The 13377-nt window shown below is 45.4% G+C and overlaps 1 protein-coding gene across 2 annotated transcripts in view; it reads left to right on the plus strand.

Moving 5' to 3' along the window:
* The window catches only part of VPS26C (VPS26 endosomal protein sorting factor C), a 69580-nt gene that overhangs the window by 9453 nt on the left and 46750 nt on the right, over positions 1–13377 (plus strand). For both annotated transcript variants that reach the window (XM_086408704.1, XM_086408778.1), the window contains exons 2-3: positions 9733–9876; positions 10968–11117. In XM_086408704.1, coding sequence (XP_086264830.1) covers positions 9733–9876; positions 10968–11117 — 294 coding nt within the window. The remainder of the gene's footprint in view (positions 1–9732; positions 9877–10967; positions 11118–13377) is intronic.

Consider the following 13377-nt stretch of genomic DNA (forward strand, 5'->3'; position numbering starts at 1 on the left):
AGGAATCCCATCAGTGGAAAAGTAAGTGGTGCATGGACAGAAATTCCCTCCTTCGATAATAATCGGGGGTGGGGAGGGGAACAACCTTGAAAAAAAAAAGTGCTTTTTTTTGTTTCGTATATTTCAAAAGAATTTGTTTTTTACATTAAAAGAATTGTTTTAACTTGCTGAGAACAAGTAACAGGGACTGTCAGATGGGAAGGCGTGTTCTCCACCCCCTTCACTGCTCCGCGCAGTTCCCGGGACTGATGCTCCATGCTCTCAGCCTCCTCCACGGGACGGACGGTGCTCCCCGGAGCTTCAGGGCCCGCCCTTGGCGGGGTGGGGGCGGCCCGTCCTCTCTTGGGCACCGGGCACCCATCCTGCCCTCAACAGCCCTTGGGCCGTGGCGCACCCTCCGCGCTGGTCCTGGAGTCTGCCTGCCGAGTGGGTTTGGATGATGCACAGTCCTCACTCATGCGTGCGTTTCCCTCCAACTGGGGTTCAGTTTGGTGGCTGTTGTTCATTCCGTAAGTGAGCGCTGGCTACTCAGAGCGTTCCCCTTTGGCCAGCTGCCTATATTCCACAGTCATTACTTTGCCCTGTAATCAGGCCATCTCAGACGCCTCTGTGGTCAGAGTTCTCCTGAACCTCTTGGGTTGTATAGTCTGGAGTCTTTATATTCACTTAGGCGAGTAGTTCCAAATGAGGTGTCAACGCTGTAAAGTTTCTCTGAGTTTTTATGTTATTGACATCTGAAAGCCGGTCATCCCTATTAACTCGTAATTTTGGGAGTATGTGGTATGTGACCCCTGAAACCACAGTGCACGCCATGATTCGATTTTAATATTCCTGTGCTTAGGACCTCGTATTTACTTACCCTTAACTGAGTTTTCCTTTTTTTAACTGGTATTGGCAATCTCATTTTGCCCCTTTCTTCTAAACTTTTATTCAGGGACTCAGGTTTCTTTTCCAGATTCTCAAGAAAATTTCACAACTAGAAATTTCAGAGATGGCGTCATCAGACAATAGCTGTGATTTTTGTCATCCTGTTTTCCTAAGTACTGAGACCTGTATTTACACCCTACTGAACTAAGAAAAAGCCTGCTTTTTTCCCCACCCTTATTACAACAGCATCAGAATGCAGTACTCAAATATAAGACCCTTGAAAAAAGCAGAGACATTACTTTGTCAACAAAGGTCCATCTAGTCGAGGCCATGGTTTTTCCAGTAGTCATGTATGAATGTTAGAGTTGGACTGTGAAGAAAGCTGAGCGCCGAAGAATTGATGCTTTTGAACTGTAGTGTTGGAGAAGACTCTTGAGAGTTCTTGGACTGTAAGGATATCCAACCAGTCCATCCTAAAGGAAATCAGTCCTGGGTGTTCACTGGAAGGACTGATGCTGAAGCTGAAAACCCAATACTTTGGCCACCTGATGTGAAGAGCTGACTCATTTGAAAAGACCCTGATGCTGAGAAAGATTGAAGGTGGGAGGAGAAGGGGACAGCAGAGGATAAGATAGTTGGATGGCATCACCGACTCAATGGACATGAGTTTGAGTAAACTCCGGGAGTTGGTGATGGACAGGGAGTCCTGGTGTGCTGTGATTCATGGGGTGGCAAAGAGTTGGACATGCTGAGCGACTGAACTGAACTGAGAACAGGCTTTGCCTTATTTATTTTTGGCTGTGCTGGGCGTGTGTGGCTGTGCGTGGGCTCTCTCTAGTTGGAGCGACGGGGACTACGCTTCATTGAGGTGCACAGGTTTCTCATTGTGGTGGCTTCTCTTGTTGCCCAGCACCGGCTCTAGGGTGCGGGCTATCTGGGGTCTTCCTCAACCAGAGATTGAACCCATTTCTGTGAGTTGCAAAAGCAATGTCTGTGCCCTCCTCTGTCCATCAAGGTCCTCTTCTATGGGGCAACTAAAGCCTCTTGATGTCTAGTGATTTCTGTCAAGGTATTTTAGGCATAGACAAGTAAATACATATAAAGGTTCTTTTTCTACCCCCTTTTCACAGTGGTGCAATATGAAAGTGAAAGTTTCTCAGTCATGTCCGACTCCTTGTGACCGCATGGACTCATGGAATTCTCCAGGCCAGAATACTGGATTAGGTAGCATTTCCTTATTCCAGGGGATCTTCCCAACCCAGGGATCGAACCCAGGTCTCCCACATTACAGGTGGATTCTTTACCAGCTTAGCCACAATTCAGTTGCTCAGTCGTGTCCAACTCTTTGCAACCCCATGGACTGAAGCACACCAGGCCTCCCTGTCCATCACCAACTCCCAGAACTTGCTCAAACTTGTGTCCATCGAGTTGGTGATGCCATCCAACCATCTCATCCTCTGTCGTCCCCTTCTCCTCCTGCCTTCAATCTTTCTCAGCATCAGGGTCTTTTCCAGTGAGTCAGCTCTTTGCATCAGGTGGCCAAAGTATTGGAGCTTCAGTATTGGAGCTGGCCAAAGTATTGACGCTTCAGCATCAGTCCTTCCAATGAATATTCAGGACTGATCTACTTTAGGATGGACTGGTTGGATCTCCTTGCAGTCCAAGGAACTCTCAAGAGTCTTCTCCAACACCACAGTTCAAAAGCATCAGTTCTTCGGTGCTCAGCTTTCTTCACAGTCCAACTCGCACATCCATACATGACTATTGGAAAAACCATAGCTTTGACTAGACAGACCTTTGTTGGCACATCCATACATCACCACTGGAAAAACCATAGCTTTGACTAGACGGACCTTTGTCAGCAAAGTAATGTCTCTGCTTTTTAATATACTGTCTAGGTTGGTCATAGCTTTTCTTCCAAGGAGCAAGTGTCTTCATTTCATGGCTGCGGTCACCATCTGCAGTGATTTTGGAGAAAAGGAAGCCCAAAAACCATGACCCATGACCTTTCTCTTAAAGACACAGGTTGTCTGGCAGGCAGAAAGTGCCTTTCTGGAAGTGGTGGTGGTGGTGGTGGTGGTTTAGTCGCTCAGTCATGTCTGACTCCTTGTGACCCCACAGACTGTATCGCACCAGGCTCCTCTGTCCATGGGATTCTCCAGGCAAGAATACTGGAGTGGGTTGCCATTTCCTTCTCCAGGAGATCTTCCCAACCCAGAAATCGAACCCGTTGTGCAATATGTAACCTTCAAAATAAAGAACATACAAGTACTAATGTGAATGATCTCCCGAGATATCATTAAAGGGAAAAAAAAACCCCACAACCCACTGTTTTCCTGTTGTTAGAATTTAGGTTGTTTACATTCTTTTTATTACAGTGTTTCAGTGAGTAAGTACTATTCAGTCATTTCAGTGTGCAAATATATCTGAAGAAAGCTCCTGAAAGTGGAATTGCTGCGCCCGGTGTTGATACAATGTTTCCGGTATTGCCTAGTGGCTGGTCTAGCGGATTCTCAGCTCCTCCCTCCCTGGTGTACCCTTCCCCACTGCAATATGGCCACATTTTTTATCTTTGCTAATCTGATAGGGGGAAATGGTGCTTAGGATAGCTTTGATGATCTTTTCTCACAATGTTACTTTTGAAATTGAGCATTTTTTCATGGGCTTACAAGCAATTAGCGTTTCTTATGAACTGTATTCATAATATTTAGAATGGAATACTTTTCTGGGAGGTTACGCAGCAATGGCACCCCACTCCAGTACTCTTTCCTGGAGAGTCCCATGGACGGAGGAGCCTGGTAGCCTGCAGTCCATGGGGTCGCTAGGAGTCGGACACGACTGAGCGACTTCACTTTCACTTTTCACTTTCATGCATTGGAGAAGGAAATGGCAACCCACTCCAGTGTTCTTGCCTGGAGAATCCCAGGGACGGGGGATCCTGGTGGGCTGCCGTCTATGGGGTCGCACAGAGTCGGACACGACTGAAGTGACTTAGCAGCCTATGATGTTGTGTATTTGTTTTGGCTGTGCTGGGTCTTCTTGCCGCATGGGCTGCCCTCTGGGTGCCGTGCGTGGGCTTCTCAATGCAGTGGCTTCTCTGGTGGGGCGTGGCCTCTAGGGCGCTCCTGGTTCAGTGGTTGCAGCGTGTGAACTCCGTCGTATCGGCCCTTGGGCTCCAGAGCGCATGCGCAATAGTTGGGGCGCTTGGGCTTTGTTCCTTTGCAGGGTGTGGGATCTTCCCAGACCAGGAATCGAACCCGTGTCTCCTGGCATTGGCTGGCGGTTTCTTTCTTTGCCACTGAGCTACCAGGGAAGCCCAAGGTGGTTTGTTTTTTTATTTCTTATAATATTAGAGAAATTAGCTTTTTGCCTATTATGTTGCATTATTTCCCTAGTTTATCATTTATATAAGCATTGTTGCTCATAATCACTTTTATGTAATAAACTATTTTTGGTTTGGCAGTCATATTTATTATTCAGAGTTTTGAATCATTCTTAGAAAGGCGTGTCCCACTTTGAGGTGATAAAAATCATTTTCTGGTTTCTTCTAAAGTTTTGGTTATTCAGGTGTTTGTATTTAGAACTTCTTGTGTACAAAGGTTTTCAGTAAGAATCCCACTTTATTTTTTTCTTTTTTTTGCCAGTTTTCTGGCCGCTTTTTATCCCAGATCTCTGGCTAGTTTTCCAGTATTATTTAGTGAATAAATCCTTCTGGATTTAAAGTGCTTCATCATCTGTTAAATTCCTCTATAATCTGGGTCTATTTCTGGGGTTTCCCTCTTGTCCTATTGATCTTTCAGCCCACATACGCCCTGCCCCACACTTAGTAAGTTATTGTGGTGTTACAGTATCTCACCGGGCTAGTTCCCCTCTTTCCTCCTCATTTTAGAACCTATTTATTATTCCAGGTGAATTTAAAAATCAGCTTTCTAATCTATCTTACCATACCATACCATGCCCTTCTGAAAAAAGAAAAGAAAAATTCTGATGTTGTCTTCTTTGGATTATGTTACCTTTATAGATTGAAAGTAGACACATTAAGAGTGATAAAACTTCAAAAACAGGATATGACTTTCCATGTATTTCTTTTGTGCTCTTCAACTATATTTGAAGTTTTCCTCTTATCAGGTTTTATTCATTTCCTGTTAAATTGATTTATATATTTTAACTTTTGTTGCCTTTAAAAAGATGATTTTATTATGTATTTATTTTGGCCACACTGAAGGCTCTTTGTTCCTTCCGGCTTCTCTCTAGTTGCAGTGAGCAGAGGGCTACTCTGTAGTTGCGGTGTGAGGGCTTGTCATTGAGGTGATGTCCACTGTTGCAGAGTACAGGCTCTAGAGCAGCGGGCTTGAGTCACTGTGGCTCAAGGACTCAGTAGTTGCAACTCCCAGGCCCTAGAGCACAGGTTTAATAGTTGTGGCACACAGGCTTGGCTGCTCTGAGCATGTGGGATCTTCCCGGACCAGGAGCTGAGCCCATGAACTGTGGTGTTGGAGAAGACTCTTGAGAGTCCCTTGCACTGCAAGGAGATCCAACCAGTCCATCCTAAAGGAGATCAGTCCTAGGTGTTCATTGGAAGGACTGATGTTGAAGCTGAAACTCCAATACGTTGGCCACCTGATGCAAACAACCGACTCATTGGAAAAGACCCTGATGCTGGGAAAGATTGAGGGCAGGAGAAGGGGATGACAGAGGATGAGATGGTTGGATGGCATCACCGACTCAATGGACATGGGTTTGGGTAAACTCTGGGAGTTGGTGATGGACAGGGAGGCCTGGCGTGCTGCAGTTCATGGGGTCGCCAAGATTCGGACACGACTAAGTGACTGAACTGAACTGAACTGATTGGCAGGCAGATTCTTTACCACTGAGCCACCAGGAAAGCCTTTTTTTTTTTTTTTTGCTTTTGAAAAAACATTTTTTTCCAACATGTTTTCTCACTGATTGTTGTTGTGGACGTGTTGCCTTCTTGACTTTTGTATATTAATTTTCTACCCCACTATCTTCCTTCCTGAAATTCTCTTCATGTTGATCAGTTCAATTCAGTTGCTCAGTCGTGTCTGTCTCTTCGTGACCCTGTGGACTGCAGCACTCCAGGGCTCCCTGTCCATCACCAACTTCCAGAGTTTACTCAAACTCATGCCCATTGAGTCGGTGATAACATCTAACCATCTCATCCTCTGTCGTCCCCTTCTTCTCCTGCCTTCAATCTTACTCAGCATCGGGGTTTTTTCCAATGAATCAGTTCTTCACATCAGGTGGCCAAAGTGTTGGAGTTTCAGCTTCATCATCAGTCCTTCCAATGAATATTCAGGACTGATTTCCTAGTTGGAACTGGTTGGATCTCCTTGCAGTGCAAGGGACTCTCAAGAGTCTTCTCCAACACCACAATTCAAAAGCATCAAGTCTTCAGCACTCAGCTTTCTTTATAGTCCAGCTCTCACATCCATACATGACTACTGGAAAAACCATAGCTTTGACTAAGACAGACCTTTGTTGGAAAAGTAATGTCTCTGCTTTTTAATATACTGTGTAGGTTGGTCATAACTTTCCTTCCAAGGAGCAAGCATCTTTTAATTTCATGGCTGCAGTCACCATCTGCAGTGATTTTGGAGCCCCCAAAATAAAGTCTGTCACTGTTTCCATTGTTTCCCGATCCATTTGCCATGAAGTGATGGGACCGGATAGCCATGATCTTAGTTTTCTGAATGTTGAGTTTTAAGTTAACTTTCTCACTCTCCTCTTTCACTTTCATCAGGAGGCTTTTTAGTTCCTCTTCACTTTCTGCCATAAGGGTGGTGTCATCTGCATATCTGAGGTTATTGATATTTCTCCCGGCAATCTTGATTCCAGCTTGTGCTTCATCCAGCCCAGCGTTTCTCATGATGTATTCTGCATATAAGTTAAATAAGCAGGGTGACAAGATACAGCTTTGACGTACTCCTTTCCCAATTTGGAACCAGTCTGTTGTTCCATGTCCAGTTCAAACTGTTGCTTCTTAACCTGCATACAGATTTCTCAGGAGGCAGGTCAGGTGTGTATAGATTTTGTCTTACTTTGGTGTCGTTGTATTTGCTTAACTTTTTTAAAAAGAAATTCTTTTTCTGTGTTTTGGAGTAGTTTAATATTGGTGTTTTCTGCACTTAAACATTTGGGAATGATCTATGAAGCTCTCTAGGCCTGGTGCTTTGTGGGTGTGGGGGACTCGTGTGTAACTTTTTCTAATTTTTCTAACTTGTTTGTTTAGCTTTCCCATCTCCTTTGGAGTTAGTTTGGATAAATTACATTTCCCTAGAAAAATGAATCACTTTGTTGACTTTTCACATTCACTTCTGTGCGGTTGAACAATGTGTTCTTTTATTATTATTTGATTACTGCTGTGTCTTTGCTATTTGTTATTTCTTGATTAGTTATTTGCTTTGCTATTTTTTCCCCTGAAGAAAGACCTATAAGACCTATTTGCCTCATTTACAGGCTAATTTGTTCAGTTTTTGTGACTGTACCATGGGCTTCCCTGGTGACTCAGACAGTAAAGAATCCACCTGCAGTGCATGAGACCTAGGTTCAATCCCTGGGTCAGGAAGATGCCCTAGAGAAGGGCATGGCTACCCTCTCCAGTATTCTTGCCTGGAGAATCCCTTGGACGGAGGGGTCTGGGGGGCTACAGTCTATGAGGTCGCAAAGAGTCCGACACGACTAAGCAACTAACATACACACATTTTCTTAATTTCTCTCTACTTAATTTCTTAATATTCTCTCTACTGTCATTTCTTAGTTCAAATTAAAGAATGACAAGAGAGTGATAAAATTTTTACTCTGATAATTTCCCAGGTACTTCACCGCTTTTTCCTTCTTCTGCCATAGGGATTAAGGAAGGAAACAGTTCTATTGATATTGTGCTTATACTGTGGCATTCAGTAGTCAGCTCAGATTCTGTTCCCATGAGATTAGCTGAAAATGTTTCAATTAAATAGAAGCGGAACCAAGTGCCAATGTGTTGTTTAATTGATAAAGTGTGTGAAATTATTTTGTCCGATTTCAATTCTGGGACACTATATATTTTTAAAAATATACTAGTGGATTTAACTGATGAAAACTTAGGTTTTTATTTCATTCTATTGTACAGAAGTTAATAGAACTAATTTTAATTAAAAATTTAAAAGTTAAATTAGTATTTCAGAAGAATTTTCATGCAAATTTGCTTATGAGCTTCTTAACGTGAAGAACAAAATGCGTTCTACCTCTTGAATTCTGCTTAAAATGGAGCTGATACTGTTTTAATTTAGACTTCAGGGCTTTGGGGTGGGGAGCAGTAAACAAAACCAAAATACTTAGAATATTTAAGAGACATAGAGGGCTTCCCTTAGTGGCTCATCTGGTAAAGAATCCGCCTGCAATGTGGGAGACCTAGGTTCAATCGCTGGGTTGGGAAGATCCCCTGGAGAAGGGAACAGCTACCCACTCAAGTATTCTGGCCTGGAGAATTCTATGGACTGTATAGCCCATGAGGTTGCAAAGAGTTAGACATGACTGAGCAACTTTGACTTCACTTCACTTCAAGATACATAGAATATCCCCCACTCCCCTGATTTCACAGATTGTGAAATGTTTTTCTACCCAGTGACTACAGGAAACGAAAGATAAACAGATTTAAATGCCAGTAGAACAGATATTTTTTTTAATACTTTGATCTGTGGGGCCATTTTTAACTTTTGCATTTTTTTTCTTTTTCTGCCATCATATCACCACGTGACAGCAATCACGCACCGAATCTGAAGGTCATTTCAGAAAGGTGTCGTTTTGTATTTGCTGTGGATTCTCTTCGGTTCAGTTCAGTTCAGTTGCTCAGTCGTGTCCGACTCTTGGCGACCCCATGGACTGCAGCACGCCAGGCCTCCCTGTCCATCACCAGCTCCCGGAGTCTACCCAAACTCACGTCCATTGAGTTCGTGAATCCATCCAACCATCTCATCCTCTGTCGTCCCCTTCTCCTCCCGCCTTCAATCTTTCCCAGCATCAGGGTCTTTTCCAATAAGTCAGTTCTTCCTATCAGGCGGCCAAAGTATTGGAGCTTCGGCTTCAGCATCAGTCCTTCCAATGAATATTCAGGACTGATTTCCTTTGGATGGACTGGTTGGATCTCCTTGCAGTCCAAGAGACTCTCAAGAGTCTTCTCCAGCACCACAGTCCTTAGCTCCCTGCTGCACACAAACCCCCATCGCAGGTGGAGACTGTCAGGTCTGAGGTGACAGGCAGGCGTGAGGTTAATGTCTGTGTTCTCCGACTTCAGTGTCTTTGGAGAAGTGAATGATGGTCTGGTGCGGGGTCCTTGTGCGGGACCGTCCACCAGCTTGTGAAGCAGGATAGTGGGGCGGGGTGGGGGGCGGAGGGTGCTGAAGGGTGGCCCCTAGGCTCGCTGGGCAGGGGACAGCCCGCTGAGCTGCTCGTGCCTTTGCCAGTGTGTCCTCATCTTAGCGTCACTGAGGAAGAAGGTAAAGAAGAGGGTCTTCCCTGTGTCATCCTTCTGAGGGGGTCGTCATACACGCTCCTGTGCCTGGCGGCTCTGAATCTGCCATTCCCCCAGGCCCTGCTCTTTGCCCTTTTGAAACCGGACCTGTGTTGGGATTGTCCAGTGGGAATCAAGCTGTGTCCGGAAGGTGGTGGGGGGATAAGATTCTACCCCCTTGGACCCCCAGGGCCGGGCCTTCCCCACAGTGCCGTCCGGGTATCTGTCTGTGACAAGTGTCCACTGAGCGTCTTCATCTTGGACCACGTTGATGGTTCCAGAGGCCGACTTTGCTAGTGAACCAGGCGGATGAAAGAGCCATGCTAACGTGTCGGGTGGCTCTCTCCCCTCCCCAGGAAATGCTGTCCGGGGTGGTGGTCATATCTGGGAAGGACTCAGTCCAGCACCAGGGCCTCTCCCTGACGGTGGAAGGAACCGTGAACCTGCAGCTCAGTGCCAAGAGCGTGGGGGTGTTTGAAGCCTTCTATAATTCCGTTAAGGTAAGAATGCCTGACTTGCACGTTTTTAGTTCCTTTTCCAAGTGTTTGGGGTTGGTTTGCACGTGCTGCCTCAGCTTCATTGTTGTTATTTTGCTGGGAACGGTGGCAGGCGTGCTTTTACGACTCAGTAATCAAACTGAAAAAAACACATGCAGATATTTTGATTCTGAATATATGCTGTTACCGAAAGTCTGCTTGTGTTTATTCTCATAAGACAGGGTTAGGGGGACTTGAGGGGGATACCTTCAGCCCTTACAGAGCCCAGTGTGCTCTGGGAAACTGTGCCTGGGCCTTCTCACCTCTGACCTTCCCAAAGCAAAACTGTTATTATAACTTATTTTAGTCCAGCTGCATCCAGGTAAGAATGCCGGTGGAACCCTTCTTTCCTGTTGCTTGAGGGTCTGTGTTCTAGGATGTAAACTTTCTGCTGTACGTAGTTTCCTTTTCCTGAAGGGCAGATTTAACTCTTTTAAGTTCCAAGGAGGAGGAGTTAAGGGGAAAGAAGGGTTCACAAAGAGCATGCAGATTTCAGGGCCTGTCCACGTGTCCCCACAGCTTTCTTTTCTTTTCCTCCATCAGCACTTGAGAGACTCGCTTCCAGAGTTGTGGGTTTTCTCAGTGTGGTTGTAAACCAAGGCTTGGAGTACCTTCCCTCAGGAAGGTGTAGTGCCTGCCGTTGAGGCACGTGTGCGAACAGTCTGCTCCCAGGGCCCAGACTGCCCGGGTGCCCGGAGCTGGGGCCGGGGGGTTGGGGTGGGGAGGAGGGGGTCTGCTCCTCCCTAGGTTCCTTGCAAGTCTGCTTCACGCTGAAGGTGGGGGTACACGTCAGAAGGGTTGTTAGGGGACAGTCAAGCTGAGATACTTGGGGATAAGAGAGAGAAATGTATCAGTGCATTTCCTACTTGCACCCAACACCGCAGCGTCCAGCCCTAAAAATGAACCCAACTTGGACAGCGCCAGGCTCCCAGAGCAGCAGGATGGTGGGGGTGGGGCGGGGGTGGGGTGTGGGGTCTCCCAGGAGTTGATTCACTAGCCACAGTCACATAACAAGAAGCGCGGGCTGATGGATCGACTTGTGCGTGTCCTTGCAGCCCATCCAGGTCATCAACAGTACCATCGAAATGGTGAAGCCAGGAAAATTTCCCGGCGGCAAAACAGAAATTCCTTTCGAGTTTCCACTGCACGTGAAGAGTAATAAAGTTCTGTACGAGACGTACCACGGCGTGTTCGTCAACATCCAGGTGCGTGTCCTGACTTCTCTTCTGCACGACAGCTTGCTCGTTGTGTCACTGAAAGTTCGTAAATAAATGGGCCCAAGAAGTTAACGCTGTAGGCGTGGCTGAGCCCCTCCTGCGTTCTGTACTGATTTCTCATCTTGCCCGGCAGAACGTAGTGTGTGTATGTGAATACGACCGTTATCCTTGGGGAAGACCCTGGAGAACCCACACTGTAGCTTCTCTTCAGGAATCCCGTTGTTTCTCTGGGGCTCTGTGCAGGCCACGCTGACGCCGTCGGGGGCGCTTTTATTGTTGGTAATAGATATGCCCTCACGTCTCTCTGGTACCCGCACCAACTTGTCTGTTTCGAACGTATAAATATCTCTTTGTTTCATATCCAAAGGCTAGCGCTCTGACATAGGCCTGTATTCTTTACTGAACAGCCCGTGTAAATGAGTGGGGGGAGGTGGATTTATGACTTCCTGTCCACCTCTGCCGGTTCAGGATGTCTGTCACAGTCCCCATTGTTGTCTCAGGCACAGTTTGGAGTCATGACTCAGAGCGAGAGAAAAAGAGCCTTTCCTTTATTCGGTGGAAAGAAAGGTACTTTTGTGATATCAGCCTTGCAGCCGGTCCCTCGCCGGATGAGACAAAAGCATTTTGTCTCACGTGTGTGCAAGAGGGCTGGCAGTTAGGAAATTTTTTTGATTTATTAAGTTTTAGCTGAAAATTTGGTCCTGGTAGAGATGATTCCCCCACTTAAAAATGCAGCGCTTTAAAAATAAAAATTCTCCAAACACTCGTGAGAGTTTAACGCATGGTTTGTGTGCATGTGGGTTTTATGAATGGCTTGAAAGATTGGTCAAAAAGAAACACATGTAGTGTGATGTAATCTGTTGCAGTAAATATCTTTCTGTACAAAAACTTTTCTAGTCCTTTCTTGTCAGTGTACCTGTTTCAGCAGTAAATACACTGAAGGTTTTGGGCTGCTCATAAGAAGGGACAGTAAACTGTCTGGACTCAAAAGGAGCCACTCGTGTAGACACACAGCTGGTGTAGAGACCCAAGTCCTCTGACCCACTTTCAAGGTGCAGAATATTTTTACCACGAAAGAAAGTGAATGAAAACTGCATTTTTTTTTTCTTTTTTTTTTTTTTTAGGAAGACTGAAAATCTCTCAGTTCAGTTCAGTTCAGTCACTCAGTTGTGTCCAACTCTTTGCAACCCCATGAACCACAGCACGCCAGGCCTCCCTGTCTATCACCAACTCCTGGAGTCCACCCAAACCCATGTCCATTGAGTCGGTGATGCCATCCAACCATCTCATCCTCTCTCGTCCCCTTCTCCTCCTGCCCTCAATCTTTCCCAGCATCAGGGTCTTTTCAAATGAGTCAGCTCAGGTGGTCAAAGTATCGGAGTTTAAGCTTCAACATCAGGCCTTCCAATGAACACTCGGGACTGATCTCCTTTAGGATGGACTGGTTGGGTCTCCTTGCAGAAAATCTCTCAAACATCGCATTTTCAAAATTATTTTTTTTTCTCTTGCCAGAATCAGCAGCAACCTGGTTTACCCACACAGCTCTTCTTTGATGCTGTCTATTTACTAATAGAAGCATACATTCATTAGAAACAATAGAATAACATCCAGTTTTCTGTGGTCATACTTCTTACTTGTCACTTTCTTTTCCTGTGTTTAGCATTCTTGTTAAAAGATTCATTTGTTTAACATAAAGTTGGAAGTCTCACCCTTTTCCACATACTGCCTGGAAGGGCATCAGATGAAAATACAAAATTTGGGGTCCTGTGCAGCTGTGTGTGAGTTGGAAACCAGTTCAAATGCAGAAGGAGAGTTAGCATGTGGTTAATTGTTTAGTAAATAATCACCCTGACCTCAGTTTATTTTGGTCATCAGATTTTACCACTTTGAGGGTTAACCTTAGAATGCTGTAACGTGGAATTCTGCACCTCCCCAAATATCTCATGAATTTCTGGAACCACAGAGATGTCCTCTCAACCTCACATTTATAAGAGCTGGTCACTCTTTCGCTTATCACCTGGATTCAACATTTATTAGAATTTTGCCACATTTGTTTCATCTGTATTCTGAATCATTTCAAAGTTAGTTACAGAATCTTGACACTTCATCTCAAAATCACCAGAAGACAGGGACATTCTTTCTACGTAACGCCAGTTACCGTTTTCACACCTCTCAGGGGGAACAGAAATTCTCCAGTGTCATCTAACTCCCAGTTCTTAACTCAGATTCGCCACTGCTGCTTTTGAGA

The sequence above is a fragment of the Bos grunniens genome, chromosome 1 (assembly GCF_055505025.1).
Source record: "Bos grunniens cultivar Pamir isolate PY7600 chromosome 1, Bosgru_T2T1.0, whole genome shotgun sequence".
NCBI classification, from domain to species: Eukaryota; Metazoa; Chordata; class Mammalia; order Artiodactyla; family Bovidae; genus Bos; species Bos grunniens.